This window comes from Zootoca vivipara, chromosome 2 (genome assembly GCF_965207765.1).
Source record: "Zootoca vivipara chromosome 2, rZooViv2.hap1.1, whole genome shotgun sequence".
Taxonomy (NCBI): domain Eukaryota; kingdom Metazoa; phylum Chordata; class Lepidosauria; order Squamata; family Lacertidae; genus Zootoca; species Zootoca vivipara.
This window is the reverse complement of record NC_142584.1, coordinates 51,000,081-51,015,911: the sequence shown is the minus strand read 5'-3', so window position 1 is coordinate 51,015,911 and position 15,831 is coordinate 51,000,081. Positions and strand designations below refer to the sequence as shown.

The 15,831-nt window shown below is 47.1% G+C and overlaps 1 protein-coding gene across 2 annotated transcripts; it reads left to right on the top strand.

The window, feature by feature from the left end:
- Nucleotides 1–13,977: 13,977 nt before the first annotated feature.
- Nucleotides 13,978–15,410, top strand: POU4F3 (POU class 4 homeobox 3). 2 transcript variants are annotated; one of them, XM_035108015.2, is made up of 3 exons: nucleotides 13,978–14,097; nucleotides 14,421–14,856; nucleotides 14,887–15,410. In XM_035108015.2, the coding sequence occupies exons 1-3, from the start codon at nucleotides 13,978–13,980 to the stop codon at nucleotides 15,408–15,410; spliced, it is 1,080 nt and encodes a 359-aa protein (XP_034963906.2). The 2 variants fall into 2 exon arrangements, with proteins under 2 accessions (XP_034963906.2, XP_088517997.1); XM_088661871.1 differs by having other exon boundaries at nucleotides 14,421–15,410.
- The last annotated feature ends 421 nt before the right edge of the window (nucleotides 15,411–15,831 follow it).

Below are 15,831 nucleotides of genomic sequence, written 5' to 3'. Positions count from 1 at the left end.
AGCAGGCGGCTGAAAGCCACCTCTAGATATTTTCTGTCATAACATGTAACATGTGCACATCTTGTTTCATTTCAGCTGCACTGTTTAACAATGCAGTGTGATCTAAGACCTCCCTGTTTCCTTCCCCAAGTGCTGAAACCAGTACAAAACAACAGGATATATCTTTGATGGGTGAAAAACAGTGGAAAAATCTCAAGAGACATGTGACAGAAGATGGCACGCAGGGCTTCTAAAAATACCATGTAATGCATCCAGCCAGAGAGTGTCTGAGGCAGTGGTGGGAATTCAGCTGGTATGTGAGAAGGAAGCTGTGCCAGTTACAAGGCCCAGCGGGTCCCACTCCTTAATAAAACATAGTTAAAATGGCACAGGAAGCCATGGCTTGTCAGCTCTGACACCGTACATGGGATTTCAGCAAGCATGTGATGAACCCCGCACGTCTTTTTGTGCAACTGCTTATTCTCCCCCAAAGTCAAGCACACCACTATTCTGTTTGGCTTTTACAATTAATTACAAACCGGGGGGGATGCAAACGGAAAGAGAGTGTTCTAATTTCAGGTGACATGTTGGGGTTTTTGTTTTCCTCCCACTTCGGTTGTTACGTTTTGCATTCAAAGTTTAATGAAGGTTTCAGTGAGCACTGATGTTAAGAAGCAGGCAAATCCAAACACTAATCCTAGTCATGTTTCTGAGAGAGTTGCAGGTCCAACATGCGACTGTTTTAATATTGGTTTCTAGTAAATGTGGGTCAGGAAGGGCAAGTGACAACATGCGGAGGATTCATGTAGTCTGCTTGTGGGTTGTCACTTTTTTTAAGTACCCAGATTTGCCAGGCTTCTAGAGCAAAACAGCTATCTAAACATGCCACAACCATCTGCTGCAGCTCTCTCTATCACAAGATACCCCTTTGAAATATTTGGTAATGTGATGCAAAAATTGGCACTTAGGGCTTAGATGCCCTTATATTTTGCCTTGCTCTTTCCAGGCGCACAGGTCTGCTTAAAAGCACCATCTCAGAACTTCTGTTGCAGTTGTGGAAAAGGCTCTTGAGCAAACAACAAGACTCGCTCTTTAGCGCTCAGTCAGAGCAAACATCGATTCGGGTTTTCCGTGGATTGCTGTTTGCTCCGATTGAGCTTAAAGTGCAGGTTTCCACAGCTCTGGAGCATAAAAGACTGCTTGGACGCAGAGCTTTAAAGCGTGGACCGTGCCTGAAAAGAGTGGAGAAGCCCTCTGTGCTCACAGCAACACTGCAGAGCAGCAGCGCCGAGTATAGGGGGCGGAGGGGGCTTCTGCTACCTCAATATTTTGGGGCACGGGGCTCAGCCTACCCAATATTGAGTGCTCGGTAGCGCGAAGGTGAACCAATCCGTCCGCCCAATCCCTTGCGCGCCGCAGCCTATCTCCGCCCCTCGGGTCTGGCTTGACCCGGGGACGGAGCAGCTGCAGCCGGGCGCCTCGCACACCGCAGCCTCTCTCTATCCCAGCCGGCATCCTCTTTCTGCTGCGGAGGAGCTGTGTGCGGGCAGCCCCCTCCAGATAATACACCCGGTGGATGTCTGGCTGGGTTGGGGGGGGCGGGGTGTCATGCGTGTAACGTCATACACATGTGACATTCCCCCCCTCCCCAATGTTGGGCGCCTGTTACAGAGGACCCATTCATCACAATCATGGTTGAGTACAGGCAATATAAAGCAGGAATGGGAAACCTGTGGCCCTCTGGGTGATGTTCGACTCCAACTGTTGTGTTTCAGACTACTGTTTCAGCCCTCCTCCCAACAAGGCAGAAGCCACTTAGGATCCAAGCCAGGGAATAGGAAGTACAGTATAACACTTCTTTTTCGTTTGGAAGAATCTCTTCCTTTCTTTGGTTGTTCCTCATAGTTGTCAGCAGTCCACAGCCCTCTACAGATTAGGTTTGGGTGAAACATTCAATTAAAAACAAAAACATTAATAAAACATTTTGTTAGAAGATTAAAAGAAACCGTTTTATGTCTATGATCCTTTATTGGACTATATTTCAGTATAGTCTCAGTTATTTGCAAAAAGGTGCTTTCTACATTGTATCTGATTAACATGTTGAAAATAAAATGTCTACACAAAGGCGAATAAGATTCCAGCCAATGAGTTGCATTAAAAGCAGCAAACCTTAGTGGAATTTGAATAAATATTTTGTCATTCACAGCAAAGTGAATTACAGGCTAGCTGCTTCATGGAGAAAGGGGGAACACAAAATAGTGTTCAACAGCTGGTGAAAACTTACTGCTGCTCACACTGCCCATTGATCTGTTTCAACAGCAACAGCTGAATAATATGAAGCATGAACGTGTATTGCCAGAACCAATCAATAATGCTGACAAAGTTGGGTATTTACTGGAAACTTTTGCCGTATCAACAAGATTCTTTCGGGGATCTTCGTTTTTTTTGTTTTAAGTCATTGGACTATATATATTGTTTCCTGCCAGATATATTTAATTCATTCTTACTGAAAAAATGGGCTTGGAATGTTACTGACAAATTAGCAAAATGTCCACCAATCTGTGAGAAAATAGAATGTTTCCTATGGGAAGTTTGCCCTGAACCAACTTTTCAGCATCTATTGTTGTTGTTTTTGTTGGCCTGGGCATTCCAGCATGTAGTGTAAATTGGTTTTAATCTAGCTGGTTTTATCCATTCTGCTGAACCTTATTATTTTCCTTTGACTGCCTTTCTCATATTTTTATCATCATCACCATCAGGGTGATTCATAATGAAGTATACATTTTCAACGCACTGTAAAAAGAAGAAGAATGTAATATATCTTAGGTTACCTGTAACAGAATTGTAGGGGAATGTTGAAAGTTTTTTTTAGAAACAGTCACAGATGTTCTATGTGTGCACCCTTTGTCACACAACACACATCAAACCGGTAATCCATTTCTGCCCAAATGCGACTCACCCTACGTGTTGATTTTCCTGGGCTTCATTGAATGGCGGTGCAAACACTACCAATGACTTATTCCGATACACATGGTCATCCAGGACTTCTAAGTTTGCACAAACAGCCCGTATTTTCAAAAAATTTATGCCAATCGTAGATACATTTTCTGCTTGGAGGTTTTTTCCTGAATCGCGATTGAAAATGCCGTCGCACAACAGTTACAGATTCCGGTTTGCTCAATTCAAGAACACAAAACGCCTTCAGCACGACAGACGCAGCCATTTTGCCTGACTAGTCATGTGACACATGCACTATCACCTACATCACTTCCCTCAGTAGCAGAACACAAACTTTATGAGTACATCTACCTCACAGTTTGCCATTGTGGTCCATGTCGTTGCCTGTTACTGTCTTACAGCATCTGGAAACTGTATACTTCATTATGAATCACCCTGTACAGTATATCGGTTTTTACCATTTTAACTGAAGGGGAGCCATAAAAATCTTCTGAATACATAAGAAATGAATATGTATGGAGATGTCTCCTAGGGATCACTGTGTCCTTGCATAATGTTGCTCCATTCAAGGGACTGGGTTCCTCTTGGGTGGTGAGACCCAATGCACCTATCGTTTCCCTAGACATTTCCTGTCCTGCAGGAGTTGAACTTCCTAACTTCAGTGACATGTTCATAGAGCTGCATGGGACAATCCTGCCCCCTCAAACCAATGAACAATCTATGGACAGCATGATTTAGCTCAAATTGCGACGGTCAGGTGGTAGGGCATGTAGATTTCATTAACAGCCTCCTTACCTTTTCCCCTATAACAGCAGCGGAGCAAGCCAATCAGGCGCCTGGGGTGAGGCCAGCCAGGGCAGGCCGCCCCATGGGGCCTCCGGAGTCTGCTTGTCTCCTCTCACTCAGCCACCCTACCGCTGGGGGGGGGGAGGCAGCGGGCGGACCGTTTGGACAGCGCAGAGCCTACACACGCCCAAGCCACCACGTCTCTCCCAGGAGAGTGAGCCACCCGGCATTTTCTCACCCCCCTCGGTGGTGGCAACTGGGGTGGACTGCCCCCATCACACCCCCTTCCTCTGCCACTGCCCTATAATTCAAGCACCAGCTGCAGTCCAGACACAGATTTACCACTTCAGTGTGTAATAGGCCTTGAACTTTTACAGCCCACGTTTTCTCCTCTGTAGTTGCTATGGGGAAAATGTATGAGGATGGGGAATGTGTGGATTTCTCACAAGTGAAAGCTTCCAGTAGGACCAAACTTAGGCTACTCACCTTCCTTGTTTGATCTTTCAAATATGCATCTCCAGAAGGGAGTGGGAGGAGAGAACAGATAACACTGCAGTTTGTTTGTTTTTTTAAGGCGGACATTTTGTTTGTCAATTTCAAATGTTGTGAACCACATTTTGTAATTGAAATTTGATCCCGCAATGTGTCATTTGATTTGGAACTGAAGTTTGATATCAACATTAGAAATGTGATCCCTTTGAGCTTTAGGGGGTCAATGCCTGCCAGCAAAAGCAGAACTTCTTGGAGCAACATAGCCCCTTGACCACTTCTACAGCCCTGCTGCTTGTACCAGAGAGAGCGGAAGGTAGGGAGACAGGGAATAAACTGCCAGGCAGTGGACTTGACACAGGATCTAGTGGATCTCAGACATGCCAAATGGTGGGGACTGAGGAGTCTTCAGTCGCCGCCCCCCCCATTTTCAAGTAGGGGGCTGGACTCCCCCCAAAACCCACCAAAACCCTCCTTCCCACCAATATCACATGGGGAGGAGGAGGCAGGGTGCACAGAGCCCAGCTCTGTGCTCCCCATTCCCCACCTGGCGTACGAGCACTGGGACACCTGTGTGTCTTTACTTGGCGCGCGTGTGAGCGCACTAGATGGGGGCGGGATGCATCACATGATGTGTAATGTGATGCGTCACCTGATACACCTCTGCTATGTGGGGTGCAAGTCGACAACCTCAGTGGATCCTGTGCCAGTCTAGCCTTGCCTCTCCCTGTCTCCAAAGTGCCCTGTTTAGGGGAGTTCTGCTGGCTACTGCTGGTGAGGAAAGTCAACATTGGTAGCTTCCTCCCACCTACTTCCTGGGCAGGCACACTGGAATGCTTCTCTGTAGTGGGGCTTCCCTACCAGTGGCAAAGGTATACCTCCACTCCATCCAAAACTTGTTCATCTGGATGTATTAGGAGTTGGATTACTCTGTGAGTTAACCATTCAAGGGTAAAAACCCTATTCAGAAGCACACCCAACCACCTTGGATTCTCCTTTCTGGGAGATTTTCCTGAATATTCTGAATTGACACCTCCAGGGCTCACCTTAGCCATGGGATATCTTGCATTGCCACTGGAGTACCTTACTTCTGGTGTCTCTTCCAGATCATGTGGGAGTTGGTCCTGAAAAAAAGCACCTGCAAAGGTGTTACATAATTAATGGGTGCCCCCTTAGTATCCATTTAGTATCTGTTTCATGCTCTGAATAACCCTTCAGTGTGCCTACTAATTGCATTTTTGCTTTTTCCCTGATTTCCCCTGCTCCAGTTTCTCAGGAAAGATCTTCAGGTTGAATTGTAATGGGACTGTTTGCTGGTAGATATGGCTTTTCATAAGCATCCCCTAAGTTCCATCCACAGGACTCTGCCATTTGTCTAACTTTCCCTTCTCCTGGACTGCGAAGTTTCGCCATGTATGGGCAGCTTGGTCAGGTATCCCCTGTAGCTTAGCAACTTTCCTGTTGCTTTGTTAAACTAGGCTGTTCCATCTCCTTAATGAATAAGAGAATCAAGCCAGGTAATAAATGCTTGGCTATTTAGCTGATGAATAATTGACCGTCTGGGTAACACTAGACATTTCCTCGATCAGATTGGACAATGGAAGAGCCATGTCATCTCCTATGCGGAGTTTCTCTCTAGTGTCAAGGAAAGTGCTTTTCAAATCCAGTGGTAAAAGACATTGCAATGTCTTTTTATTAAAAAGCCACTAGCTATTTCTTGGGGAGAAAGTGTTTTTTTAGGCTATAATCCCATGCATACTTGCTTGGAAGTAAGCCTCATTGAAATTTATTGGAATTACTTTTGAGGAAACCTGCCCAAGACTGCACCACACCAGTAAACCAATTGACCCAAAGTTCATAATGAAATTTCATCTTCTTTTAGTTGCTTGAAAATTCTACTCATGCAGATGGTTGCAGAGAAGCTGTAAGGTGGGAAGGTAGAATATTTGTTGTAGCAAGTAAAATTATTTAGGTTGGGAAAGTATCACATAATTTTGTTCAGATCCACCAAACTGAGTGCTATGTTTCCTCTGTTCAAGGTGTGCACTATTTATTTGAATTCATTTCATGCTGCTACGGTACCTTGCACTTTGAAGCATTGTGATCTTCTTTCCAAAGGGCAGCACATGAGAAAATGTAGAAAAACGAGAGAATCCACTAGATTTTTAAAATAAAATGTTATATGTTTTTAACCTGAGAAAAAGAACAGTTTGTCAATTGTATGTTGGATAGTCATTTAATTACTAGAACTATTTTAATGTATATTTTATTGATTTTTGAGTATAATAAAGCTAAGAAAACAGTAACAATATTTCCCCTACTACAGAGATAGTGTTAAAAATACATTAGAAAAATTCCATACAATGAGAAGTGATCAAACAAAAAGTTAAATTAAATTAAAACAAAATTACTGAAACTAGGCAGGAGATAAAAATGAATATGATTTGATGAGAATTACTACTTGTTTTAGCTAAGGAATGTTACCATTAAAACATTATCAATATAATCTAGATAGCAATACAGATGCGAAACCAGACTCGGTGCACATAAGTAATTCTTGATCCTGCTTTTCTACATAATACACAAGTAAAACAATAATCACAATTTAAATATCAATTTAAAATAACTCCAAACAGCACCAAAATATAAAAATAACACATATGATTCCATCTTCCAAATGTAATGTGAAAGAAGGACAATATCCAGTTTTCTGCAAAATACCTTTACTTCCACTCAAATCTTGATATCCGTGTATAAAATGCCTGCAAATAGCTCATTACTAAAATGTACACTGTTGTTGTTGTTTAGTCATTTAGTCGTGTCCGACTCTTCGTGACCCCATGGACCATAGCACGCCAGGCACTCCTGTCTTGCACTGCCTCCCGCAGTTTGGTCAAACTCATGTTCGTAGCTTCGAGAACACTGTCCAACCATCTCGTCCTCTGTCGTCCCCTTCTCCTAGTGCCCTCAATCTTTCCCAACATCAGGGTCTTTTCCAAGGATTCTTCTCTTCTCATGAGGTGGCCAAAGTATTGGAGCCTCAGCTTCACGATCTGTCCTTCCAGGGAGCACTCAGGGCTGATTTCCTTAAGAATGGATAGGTTTGATCTTCTTGCAGTCCATGGGACTCTCAAGAGTCTCCTCCAGCACCAAAATTCAAAAGCATCAATTCTTCGGCGATCAGCCTTCTTTATGGTCCAGCTCTCACTTCCATACATCACTACTGGGAAAACCATAGCTTTAACTATACGGACCTTTGTCGGCAAGGTGATGTCTCTGCTTTTTAAGATGCTGTCTAGGTTTGTCATTGCTTTTCTCCCAAGAAGCAGGCGTCTTTTAATTTCGTGACTGCTGTCACCATCTGCAGTGATCAAGGAGCCCAAGAAAGTAAAATCTCTCACTGCCTCCATTTCTTCCCCTTCTATTTGCCAGGAGGTGATGGGACCAGTGGGCATGATCTTGGTTTTTTTGATGTTGAGTTTCAGACCATATTTTGCGCTCTCCTCTTTCACCCTCATTAAAAGGTTCTTTAATTCCTCCTCGCTTTCTGCCATCAAGGTTGTGTCATCTGCATATCTGAGGTTCTTGATATTTCTTCCAGCAATCTTATTTCCGGTTTGGGATTCATCTAGTCCAGCCTTTCGCATGATGAATTCTGCATATAAGTTAAATAAGCAGGGAGACAATATACAACCTTGTCATACTCCTTTCCCAATTTTGAACCAATCAGTTGTTTGGTTCAAACAACCAAAATGTATGCTACATGGGATTAAACTGTCTCAAAGTTGCATCGTCTGTACAGTACTGGTAACCTTTGTCTGCACTCCAGATTGTGATAACTAGCTGTGGGGTCGTCACTGGAAAAAAAAGAAAGAAAGAAACCTTGCCATTACTTTTCTTTTTGGGGGCTGGGCCCTATCATTGAGGTTGCCCACTGGGTAGGAAAAAACGGATAAAATTCAGCGTGTTTGCCAGTGTGTATTCAGTTACCTGCAACAGTACCATAGTACCCAGTTTAGGAACCAAACTGGCCCCTAGAGCACATCAAGAGCAATAGGATATTGGACCAGGCAAAACAACTAAGGTGATTTGATGCATCTGATTGCTTGAATGTGTGTCTGACACATGGAAAGAGCAATCATGTCAATGCTATACACTTTGAACTACGAGGCAAAATATTCTGGGTCCCACGTTCTGTTGTTTCCTTAGTTGTAAAGTTTAACTGCAAAGAGATTCTTCCATTATACAACTGCCTGTTCCCTCCCAATCTCTGAACTGGGTCAGATAATAAAATGATTCACGTGGAAAGATCCATAAACTTTTCATATAATTTTGTCTTCAGAGTGAGTTCACTAGAGCATTGTCAGGGTGTTGTTTATTTCCTCTCCCTTCTCCATCTCCTCCCTCCAGAAAGACCATCAATAATTTACTGGGAGGAGAATGATCTCTCAAGTTGCTTGCAGCGTTCCCTTTATTCATGTGAACAGAGTTGCTTGATGGCCAGCCATCTGGGTCTTTAACTTGTTCCTGTTTATGGTTTTGAACTTTCCTGTTTGTGGGGTTTAGACAAACCAGATGGGGCTAGAAAGGTTCGATTTTATTTTATTTTTTAAACCCCATGCAATAAAGAGTCAGCTCAGTTAGATGGAGCAGTCCATGCCTAAAGAAAATCAGTCAAGCCAAAATTCATAAATTCATTCATTCATTCAGGGAGGAAGGAAGCACTTGGGTAGAATACATATCAGAAAACAAAGATTGTCTGACAAGAGAATTGTTCCAACTGAATATCATATCTGAGCCTTCAGTGTTTATCTGGAATGTGTCTTTAAAACAGTGCCTTGTTTTTGAGACCCCTATAAAAATATGCTTTATTAAAATGGCATCTCATCTTATGCCCCAGCCCCAGTAATCTTAGTTAAAGGGACATTTTAAGTCCTTGTGCATGAAACTGAAGATCAAGTGTCAGTTTCATTATCTGAATAGTTGGCACCGGCTGGCTGAGCGGGAGAAACCCATTACTAATGGCTCTTGTATGCAATCCTACATTTCCCCTTTTATTTATTTACTTTAACTCACAAGTTCCAAATAGCAGGAGGGTTAAGCAAAAAGACAAAGGCCTGCCATTTATCCATCTATTAATTACCTCTAGCATGGTCGGGCCGTCTGTAAATACAGTGCTACTTTAGATAAAACTTTCATGCAGCTATTTAGGCCCTTTGAAATATAAATGATTTCCTTTAAATTTTTTATCATAAATCAAGGCATGGAGCTATGCGACAACACACCGATTCCCCCCCTGTTGGGAGGAAGCGCTCTCTCTCTCTCTCTCTCTCTCTCTCTCTCTCTGCCTTTTGCCTTTCAAAGCCTAGTTCATGTTCCACTCCCATTTGCCTGGCTCTTGGGCTTGATGGGAAGTGATGGCGTGCTGCAGTCTTGTCATCAGGCCCTCTGCTCCTTGGGCTGCCTTGTCATATTGCCAGCAGATCTAAGGAATTTAAAGGGGGAAAGAAGGGGGGCAGGGAGGTAGTGCTTTAATGACCCTATACCAGCAGAGAACAGAGAGATGCTGCTGGACTCACTGTGGAGAGGTGACCACCCCATCCCTTAATCCTTTCCAAGGCCTCTCTGCCTGGCTTTTGGAAATCTCCCCAGGCCACACTCCTCACTGGTCCTGCTTCCCACCCTGAGTGTCTTTTGCCTGGCTTGAGTGTCTCCTTGAACTCTGATAAGGCCTCTTTGTATATTACTTGATCATATGTGTCATAATATGTTTTTGAGACCTGTTTGTTTCCTTGTGATGATGGGGGGGGTATAACCTGTATTTGGCTGAGCAGTAAAATCTGATGAAGGTTTAGGCCTCTTGCTTCTCTGGATGGAGGATAGAGAGCTCTCTCTCTCTCTCTCTCTCTCTCTCTGTGTGTGTGTGTGTGTGTGTGTGTGTAGAAACTAGCCTACTGCAACCAAGATAAACTTTACCTTTGTGGCTCTGTCCACTTTTGCCACTGGCTCCTCTCACAATTGGTATGTGGCCTCCATAAGGGAATGTGGCCCTCGGGGTGAAAAATGTCCCCCACCCCTCTGTTAACAGCACCAGGCAAATAGTGTTTTAAGATTGCCTGGGTCCTTTAACTCTACGTTAGTTACATTAATTTTATGCTGGGATTTCATTGCTGTTGTTTCCTGTTTCAGTATACTTTACTGTACATGATTCCACATTTGGTAAGCTTCTCCGAGAGCTACCGGTAATATGTTTCTGGAAAGAAGGCAGGCAGGCGGCCAATTATACTCAGCTCCTTCCTGGATTTTGCTGGATAGCATGGCTGGTTGTGATCCATGTCCTGTCTCCACAGAGGCCTGAGCAGGCAACAGAGTGAGAACTGGGATGGAGAATGGACCGCTAGTGTCCTTTCACACAGATATTCCTCCAGTTTTTAGTAACTGGAAATGCTATGTCAGGGAGAGGGAACCTGTGAATCTCCAGATGTTGTAGGACTCTTGCTCCCATCAGCCATGGCCAGCACGGCCCATAGTCAGGAATGATGGGAATTGTACTCCTGGAATATCTGGAGAGACACATGTTCCCCTGTCCTTGTTGCTGGTGGTGAAAATTTAAGATTGGGCAAGCCCACTACAAGAACATTAAAAAAAAACCTCTGGGATAAATTACTGTAGTATGAAAGGATTGTTTTATTTCTTTGTTTCTATAGCTTGATGACCCATCTTTCTTCCATCATGACAACCAAGGTGGCATACATGGGGCAGGATTCAACTAATGAGTGCTGTCAGTGAAAGGGAAAGTGCAATGGGGCTTTTGCCCTCTCTGCCTTCCACATGTCCCTGCAAGAGCTGCACCCATGGATCCCAAACGTGGAATGACAACATCCTGCCCCCCCCCATCACTGTTCCTCACCAAGCACTGCTTCTGCCTTCAGGATGGCAACTGCAGGGGCAGCTGATACTCCTAGGAATTGTGTGGTAAAGGGTCGGGTTTCGCTGTGTGGCCTCCAGTAGCTGATCCTGGCTGTGCATCTGGGAGCGCACAACTGAGGGGGAGCCTGAGAGTGCCCCCTTACAAACCACATGAATTCCTCCAGCCTGGTATCAGACTGTGTTCCTCTTCTCTCTCCCCCCCCCCACTGCCCAAAATACTTTGTGGTTCCTTCCCTTGTGATGCCCTGTGCTGGCTCTGAGTTGCTTCCCTTTACCCTGGTGGCAGCTCTGAACATGTGGCGGCTCTAACCTGGGGCACCTGTTGCTTTACTCTGCTGTACTTGCTTGCCACACAGTTCCAAAAATGAGACAGATGGGAGAAAATTTGGACAGCTTTAGTTAGCCAGGAGGGAGAGCTAGATCCCCTTCACAAAAAAGAGGTGATGAAGATTCTCCCTCCCCGCCCCCAAGGTCTAATGGGGCAGAGCCTAGAAGTTCCTGGGCAAAACAGGTTCCCACAAGTGGTAGTAGTTGGCTGGATACCCACTGGGATGGTTTTAAGAGAGGATTATACAAATCCTCATGTATAAGGTTATCCATGACTCCTAGCCATGATGACTATGTGTGTCAGGGACTTGCTGGGAAGCACCAGTTGGGAATCCCATGGGAACCCCCAGAGGAAGAAGGCTCAGAGTCAGAGGGAAGAGAGGAAGAACAGACGAGCTCTTTTCTAGGTTGACCTAACCCATGGGGTCCCAAACTAAGGCCCGGGGGCTGAATGCGGCCCAATCGCCGTCTAAATCCGGCCCGCGGACGGTCCGGGAATCAGCATGTTTTTACATGAGTAGAATGTGTCTTTTTATTTAAAATGCATCTCTGGGTTATTTATGGGGCCTGCCTGGTGCTTTTACATGAGTAGAATGTGTCCTTTTATTTAAAATGCATCTCTGGGTTATTTGTGGGGCATAGGAATTCGTTCATTTTCCCCCCCAAAATATAGTCCGGCCCCCCACAAGGTATGAGGGACAGTGGACCGGCCCCCTGCTGGAAAAGTTTGCTGACCCCTGACCTAACCTGTCCCGCAGTGCTTGTGTTGCATAAGTTCCCCGTGATCGGTCAACAACCGTTTGTTAACCAACCCCCAGTAACTGGTCTCTCCCATCGGCCCATTTTCAGGAGGCTCCTCTGCTTGGTGTTTCCCCAGCTAAGCTGCCACAGAAGTCATCGCAGGAAAGTCTACCGTTCAAGGAAAGAGTTTCTGCACTGCTAGGTTTTTAGAAGCCAACCGTAGAGAAGCACTAAACATACTTTATCCTTCATTAAAAGAATCAGAGACTTGTGCAGCTGTCAAAAAAGAAAAAGAAAAAAGAAACAAAAAAAGCATTTAAGATCAACGCCTTTAATAGATTCAGATTATGCCACCCAGGAGATAGAAAACATCTGGAACCCATAGGCATTTTTTGCAGCTGGGGAGAAGAACAGGCAGTGCCCTAGATGAGTGGAGATTTCCTTGGACCTGAGTCAAATTTTGTGCAAACAGGTCCCACCTTCATGAAAGAAATATGGGCACTGGTAGCGAGGGGGGACGGGGGGGGCAGCGCCCCCCTAGATCAAGTAAAACAATAGAAATACTTCACTGACTGACCAATCACATGAGTTCTGCCCCCAACAAAGTCCTGCCCCCTCTCAAGAATCCTGGCTACGACCATGACTGGTAGGTAGAGGAGCAAGAGAAAGTGTTTATTTATTAGGACTTGGGGTGCACAGCCAACGTATGCATGCAGAGGCAGTGTGTGTGTGCATGTGATTTAACAAAGGGGGTGCTCGTTATTCCAGGGTAAATTCTCTTCTGTGTGTAGTGATTAGAGTATCAGAGTAAACTTGGGGAGGCTTCAAATCCCCACTAGGCCAGAATGTGATCCTGGACTGGTATCTGTCTCTCTGCCGAACCTTACCTCACAAGGCTGTTGTAGTTGTGAATATAAAAGAAAGGTGTAACCCATGTATGTTGCCTGGGAGGAAAGCTATGTTATAATATATACGGTATACAAAATAATAGGCTCATCCAGCAGATCTGCAATGTGCAACACAGCTAAAAGACCCGATTCTTTTCCAAGCCTCCAAATTATTATTCTGCTTTTGTAAAAATATAATAAATAGATAGCTCAGTTGGCTAGACTGCGAAGTGATGATAACGGCAAAGTTGCAGGTTGGATCTCTGTATGGGACAGATGCATATTCTGGCATTGCAGGGGGTGGACTAGATGATCCTCAGGCTCCCAACTCTACAATTCTATTATTTGGAACCCGGGCCCGGGCCCGGGCCCGGGCCCCTCTGGAGCTGGAAAAAACGCACGGAGCTCCACAACTGGCCTGGTTTGTCGCCTTGGGATAGTGCGCATTTAGCTGCTTTCTTCGTCCTGGCCAGTTCGTTGGCCTCTTAACGCGCGGCCAGAAAGGAATCCCCGTCAGAGCCGACGGGGCGGCCTTTTTAAAAAATAGCTTTTGGCAGGATCCTTCCCAGCGCCTTATCTAGGGACCCCCTGCTCTCCTCCTGCTTGGCTCCCATCCCTGGGGCTCCCCCCCCCTTCCCTCTTGGCCGGCACCACCAGCACAGCAGCACGCGTGCGCACAGGGTGCTGGTCCCATGGCAGGCAAAGCTTGTAAGATGAGTGAAGAAGCCGAGGTGGAAGCAGGCGCGGGGCGGGGGGGCTGAGGCGCAGCGCCGTGGCAAGGGAAGCGTTGTCCTTGAGCATCGCTCACTTTGACAGGCGCCCGCCAGAGAACCAAGGCGGCCTCGATGCCCGACGCCGCGTCCCGGCCAGGTGCGCCAAGATGCTGGGCATGAACGCCAAGGCGCCTTTCGGCGTGCACCCTGCCCTGCAGGAAGCCAAGTTCGCCAGCCTGCACTCCAGCTCGGAGGCGATGCGCCGCGTGTGCCTGCCAGCCCCGCAGGTACGTAGACGGAGCCTCGCGACTGCTCTAAGGCACATTTTCTGACAGGCCCGGCTTAATGTTTTTTTCATGTCTCCTGCACAATCTCTCTCTCTCTCTCTCTCTCTCTCTCTCTCTCTCTCTCTCTCTCTCTCCCTCCCCCCCTCCCTCTCTCTGATCCACATGTCTGTTCCAGCAAAGCATCTTGCGCCTTCATATTAATTTTTATGACCTGAGCTTTGAGAAGAGGAATCTCTGTGCTTGAGAGAGAGAGAGAAAATGTGTTTGAATGCCGACTTGACGGTATTCCCCACTGACGGCGCTCTGCGCGTTCTTGCTTGCAGCTGCAGGGCAATATATTCGGGAGCTTTGATGAGAGTCTGCTGGCCCGCGCGGAAGCTCTGGCGGCGGTGGACCTGGTCTCGCACGGCAAGAGCCATCCTTTCAAGCCCGACGCCACCTACCATACCATGAGCAGCGTCCCCTGCACGTCGGCCGCGTCCAGCTCCTCGCCCCCCGTGGCCATCTCGGCGCCCTCGCACCACCACCACCACCACGCGCAACATCCTCACCATCACCCGCACCATCCCCACCCGCACCACCACGCCGGGGCGCAGCACCAAAGCCTCGACGGCGGAGACCTCCTGGAGCACCTCTCTCCCGCGCTGCTGGGCGGCCCCGAGCAGGGCGCGGTGCTGGCCGGCCCCATGCACCCTCACGCGCACCCACACCTGGGCGCAGCCATGGGCCACCTCCACCAAGCCATGGCGAGCATGGCACGCGCTCCTCCGCCGCCTCCTCCCTCGACAGCCCCGGTGCCGGCTCCCCACGCGGGTTTGCCTTGCCTGGGCGATGTGGAGTCGGACCCTCGCGAGCTGGAGGCGTTCGCCGAGCGCTTCAAGCAGCGGCGCATCAAGCTGGGCGTGACCCAAGCCGATGTGGGCGCGGCGCTGGCCAGCCTAAAGCTGCCCGGCGTGGGCTCCCTGAGCCAGAGCACCATCTGCCGCTTCGAGTCGCTCACGCTGTCGCACAACAACATGATCGCGCTCAAGCCCGTCTTGCAAGCGTGGCTCGATGAGGCCGAGGCCGCCTGTCGCGAGAGGAGCGCGCAGGCCGAGTTGCTGCGCGGCGCCGAGCGCAAACGCAAGCGCACGTCCATCGCGGCGCCGGAGAAGCGCTCGCTCGAAGCTTACTTCGCGCTGCAGCCGCGCCCGTCGTCCGAGAAGATCGCTGCCATCGCCGACAAGCTGGAGCTCAAGAAGAACGTCGTGCGCGTCTGGTTCTGCAACCAGAGGCAGAAGCAGAAGCGCATGAAGTACTCGGCGGGGCACTGAGAACGCCAGGTGCACCAAAGACCATAGATCACATACATATATCTATACCTATAGATCTCTATAAATAGATGTTGCTCGACGGCAACAGGGAGCGGAATAAACGGATCTCTGCAAGGACAGCCCTACCGAGCCACAAAGCCATGGACCTTAACCAACCAACAAACGCTTCCTTCTTTTCCTCTGGCCATCGGCTGCCTGGTTTATTTATATATTTATTATTTATTGCTTATTAATTATTTTCATCCTCATCATTCAGTTGGCACAGCTTACTGTTGTTCCTCCCTGCGGGAGCGGCTGCATATTAAAACTACCAACCGGCCTATCCATCCAAAATAAAACGCGCGCACACAAAAAAAGTTTGTTTCTCCCCCAATCTCCAAGCCCTCTCCACCTGCCGTCTTGCCCCGTTTCATCCTTTTGG

Bases quoted from the DNA above. Each gene is read 5' to 3' on its own strand.
- POU4F3 (XM_088661871.1), top strand. From the start codon at position 13,978: ATGCTGGGCATGAACGCCAAGGCGCCTTTCGGCGTGCACCCTGCCCTG. The intron at 14,098-14,420 runs GTACGTAGACGG...TCTTGCTTGCAG, and splicing joins TGTGCCTGCCAGCCCCGCAG to CTGCAGGGCAATATATTCGG.